The sequence below is a fragment of the Zophobas morio genome, unplaced genomic scaffold (genome assembly GCF_036711695.1).
Source record: "Zophobas morio isolate AGI-343-1 ecotype UQ-CSIRO unplaced genomic scaffold, CSIRO_AGI_Zmor_V1 ptg000004l, whole genome shotgun sequence".
Lineage (NCBI taxonomy): Eukaryota > Metazoa > Arthropoda > Insecta > Coleoptera > Tenebrionidae > Zophobas > Zophobas morio.
The window spans coordinates 8,364,014-8,368,053 of record NW_026972109.1 but is presented as its reverse complement, the minus strand read 5'-3'; the positions used below and the strand labels follow the sequence as shown (position 1 = coordinate 8,368,053).

At 38.8% G+C, this 4,040-nt stretch overlaps 1 protein-coding gene across 1 annotated transcript; it reads right to left on the bottom strand.

Moving 5' to 3' along the window:
• Window positions 1–224: 224 nt before the first annotated feature.
• On the bottom strand, window positions 225–2,171 carry LOC135135762 (uncharacterized). The gene is made up of 2 exons (XM_064064887.1): window positions 1,814–2,171; window positions 225–1,756 (listed from the first exon to the last, which is right to left on the bottom strand). Exons 1-2 carry the CDS (start codon window positions 2,169–2,171, stop codon window positions 225–227), a joined length of 1,890 nt encoding a protein of 629 aa, XP_063920957.1.
• Window positions 2,172–4,040: the final 1,869 nt, after the last annotated feature.

Genomic DNA, 4,040 nt, shown 5'->3' with positions numbered 1-4,040 from the left:
TAAAAAACTCAACATAATTCCTTTATTTAACAACTTAAAAAAATATAAAAATTACAAGAACATAGCTGAACATTTATTCTTTAAGATACAAGTAATTTTTTTAATCCAACATAATATGATAATCCATCAAAAAAAAAATGGTAAACGCTTGCAACGGTCCAACTATCCTGCCAAGGGTAGGACAGTCGGACCATTTTAGGTAGGATAGATAGACCACCAAATTTTTACTTTTTCTTTTTGTTAATAGTGTTTCCACAAGTTTGACAAAGGGCCTCATAGCTCGTACATCCCTCGTGTAACCATCTTTTGCATAGTACACATTGAATCCAATCGTCTTTACTTTTAGTTTTGCGAAAATCTTCACCACATCCAACGCATTCATTTTCATAATCACTAAGTCGTTCGTCTGCATCGTCATAATCGTTCAATGTAATCTCTTCAGATTCTGACGAGGAACTTTTTTTCTGCTTTTTGTACTTTTTAGATGATTTAACAACCACTTTTTTATTAATCGGCTTTTTACCTTTTTTTTGTTTGGTGGCGCATTTTTCTGAGGACAAAACACCAGTAGCTAGTTGCCGACAAACCCTTTTCACTGCAGGTGTAATAATTGGTACTGGCGAAATTAGGTTTAATGCTTTGCCTGGAGTAATATTATTAAGTAAAGCAGATTTTTTTGGTGTCGTGTTTTGTAAATTTTGCATTCCGGAAGGCCCCGCCTCTGCAAAAGGTGTTTGCTGTCCGAGTAAAACTGCTGGATCCAAGTCAGATTCTTCGAAAAACAAATCTGGATCCGGGGAAACTATTTGACCAAGAATTGACTGGCCAACAGAAAAACCTGACTCTTGCGAATCTCTTTGTTGAATAGATTCTCCAGTGGTGCCTTCTGCAACTATGTTATCTTCTAACAAGAAAGCATGCTCAGGAATTGCTCTAGGATTAAAAGGCATTATTCCCGTTGATTTGAAACCTGATACTGCATTCTGAACATTAGCGGACTTGCCCCAAGCTTCTCCCAAAAGTTTTCCAAATTGTAATCGGTTCAGTTTTTTATTGGGTTGACCCTTAACAAAGTATCTACAACCTTCGTAAAAGTAGCTTTTTAATGACTTGAAAAAACTTCTGTCGAGAGGCTGCAAATAGTGTGTAGTGTGTGGTGGTAAACAAAAAAGTATAATTTCGTGTTCTTCTGCAAATTGAAGAGTCTCTAGGTTTGTTGTATGTGCTGAATGCCCATCTAGTATTAGCAACATCTTGCCAGGCGGCTTTTTCGGGAACAAATGGGTTTTTAGCCAATCAAGAAATATATCAGCATTGACATAAGCTGACTTTTCAGACATTGCTATGCGTGAGCCAGGAGGCATTCCATCGTGCCACTCAGCTTTTTTATTTTTTCCTTTAAAAATACAGTATGGGGGTAAATACCCTCCTTCAGCATTATAGCAGGATAAAACGCTAATCGTTTCCCCCTTTTCACCTGGGCTAATGTTGGCCACACATTTCGAACCCTTTTCTGCAAGAACGTGGTCCGGTCTTGTATTTAACTGAAGTCCCGTTTCATCACAGTTAAATATATTTCCAGGTTTATCAAATAATGAATTTTCCGTCAAAATTTGTTCAAGATCTTTAAAGTAGGTTTCTACAATACCTTTATTCATTCCTCGTGCACGGGCAATAGAAACGTTCTCTGCTTTTCGTACTGAAATATCGGATCTTCTTCTCAAAAAAGAAGCTAACCATGTTTTGCCCGCTATACCTAAAAATTAATAGCCATCGAGATGCAATACAAATCTACCTTATTTATTGGCATTACCTGAACATTCGTTAAATTTATTGTTTTTGCCTAACTTGTTAGCTAATTTATACGCCATTTCTCTCACATCACTTCTAGTGGGTGAAAAGCCGCATCTTTGCAGTTGTTTTATGTGAGTTGCAAGTTTTGCTTCTGCTTCTGCTCCAAGCATCGAATCTGGACCTAATCTATTAAGCTTTTCATAATTTTTTGTTTTTAGTCTGCGTTTCAAAGTTGTCTTAGGTATATTAAAAGCCCTAGCAGCTTCATTTACCCCCATAGTGCCTGAATTGACTGCATCTATTGCTGCACGCAAATCATTTGAGGCCCAAAGACCTCGTGGTCTTACGTTGGTTTTTCGAATGTAATTGCTTGGCATTTTCTAAAAAATGGAACATAAGTCCATCTCTCCGTCACACCGTTGGACCATCTATCCTTTTATGTTAGGACAGATGGACCACTACATTGCGGCACAACTGAGTGATAAAATCACGTAAAGTGAGGTTAAAATCAAAGACAAAGCTTAATTAATTGCACTATCTATGACTTTTATATGCAAACTTACCAGACTTCCAACAAACGTTATCGCAAACTAAGCGGCTGAAATTTCACGCCCGCAAGAAAATTTTAATGTTGAATAACGCAATACAAACAATTGAAACAAAAGTATTTTCACATGTCTCGACATGAATGCAGATAAATGCAACTGCAGTTCGCGGGAAATTTAAATTGTTGCAATAGGTTCAGAGTTATTGCTAATGGACCGTCTCTCCCACTGGTCCAACTCTCCTGACTTTACCCTATCTCTTAAACTACTGGACTGATTGTTGTAAAATTTTGGCAGAACTGGCAGAACACTAACCAAATTTGTTAAATCATCTCCACCAAGAATTTTATGATTTTATTATTATTATTATTATTATTATTATTACCTAATTCTTCTTCTGTTTTGAACACTGAGTGTATGACTTTTATTCTACCGCAGATATGTGATCTTGCACTTTGTGGTTTATCAAATAAATGCGTCTTATTATTATTATTTCAAAAAATAATTTCTATAGAAAAACATTAGAACACTCTCCAAACATATATCGCATTACATTCTCACGCCCCTCGCTATTAGCTTAAATCACAATCGCTCAATTCTTCCCTCCTTGACTCGACCAGACGGACTTCTGCATCGATTCCTCGTCCGAAGACGAAGAAAACGGCCACGTTACGAGAAGTAATTACGAGTTTCAGCTGTGTGTGAAAGTTAAACAGCGTGATTCCATCACAAACATTTTAATAGCGGGCACGCGCGGCATAAATCAAACCGTTTAATATCTTTTACACATTCAATATGCCAACGGTAAAAAGCCGGGGCTAATCCTTGTAAACCACATAAGCCGATGGACGGACCGGCGTTCCCATGCCACGGGGGTGCATATTAGATTACAGATTTATTTATTATATTGTTCGGAGGGTGTAACTCAATATCCGCGTATAGAATGCTACATGAATATGATTTTATTGCCGGGTAGGAACCGACAGCGACGGCTAAAACAATCACCGGAAAAAAGGGCCCTGGGAGACGGCTTTGCCAGGCCGAGATTTATTTTGAGAAAGATGGGGGGTTTGGGTTGCTGTGCTCGTGGACAGACACACCGAATTGGCTTTCTGGTTTTCGGTGTCAAATTTTTTTGGTTGATTGAACTGTTTTTAATGACTTAAAACTATTTTATCATAGAATAACGATTTATATAATACCCCTGAAAGTAAAGCTGGTTGTCTACCACCTTTAGCTCTATCGCACATAACAAAGCGATTCTTTCTCTTGTTGTAGCTCCGCTATCTCAATCCTTCACCAAATCGTGCGAGCCACTCTTCCACACGTCGTCAAAACGAATTGAGACGTAGAAAAGGGCAATATGGCGGTTATCGGGCGTGCGGACCAGCACAATAAAATAAAATATAAGCGAGTGTGTCAGCGACACGGCCAAGACATAACTCCTCGCCGGCCGCAGAAGACAGCAGAATGGATCTTGGCCACGACGAAGCCATAACAACCCGGGGCAACAATGATGGAGTGCATATTGTCCAGCGATCCTGGGAAATAATTGACCTCGACTTGAATTATTGGTGATTGAGAGAAAGGCGGCTTATGGACCACACTGTATGTATGTAATTTGTTCGCTGATTAACGGATCGGAAATTGTTCGAAGAACTACACTCTGGTGTAACTCAAGGACCCAACTTGGCTTCGAGT

Bases quoted from the DNA above. Each gene is read 5' to 3' on its own strand.
- LOC135135762 (XM_064064887.1), bottom strand. From the start codon at position 2,171: ATGCCAAGCAATTACATTCGAAAAACCAACGTAAGACCACGAGGTCTT. The intron at 1,757-1,813 runs GTAATGCCAATA...ATTAATTTTTAG, and splicing joins TAAATTTAACGAATGTTCAG to GTATAGCGGGCAAAACATGG.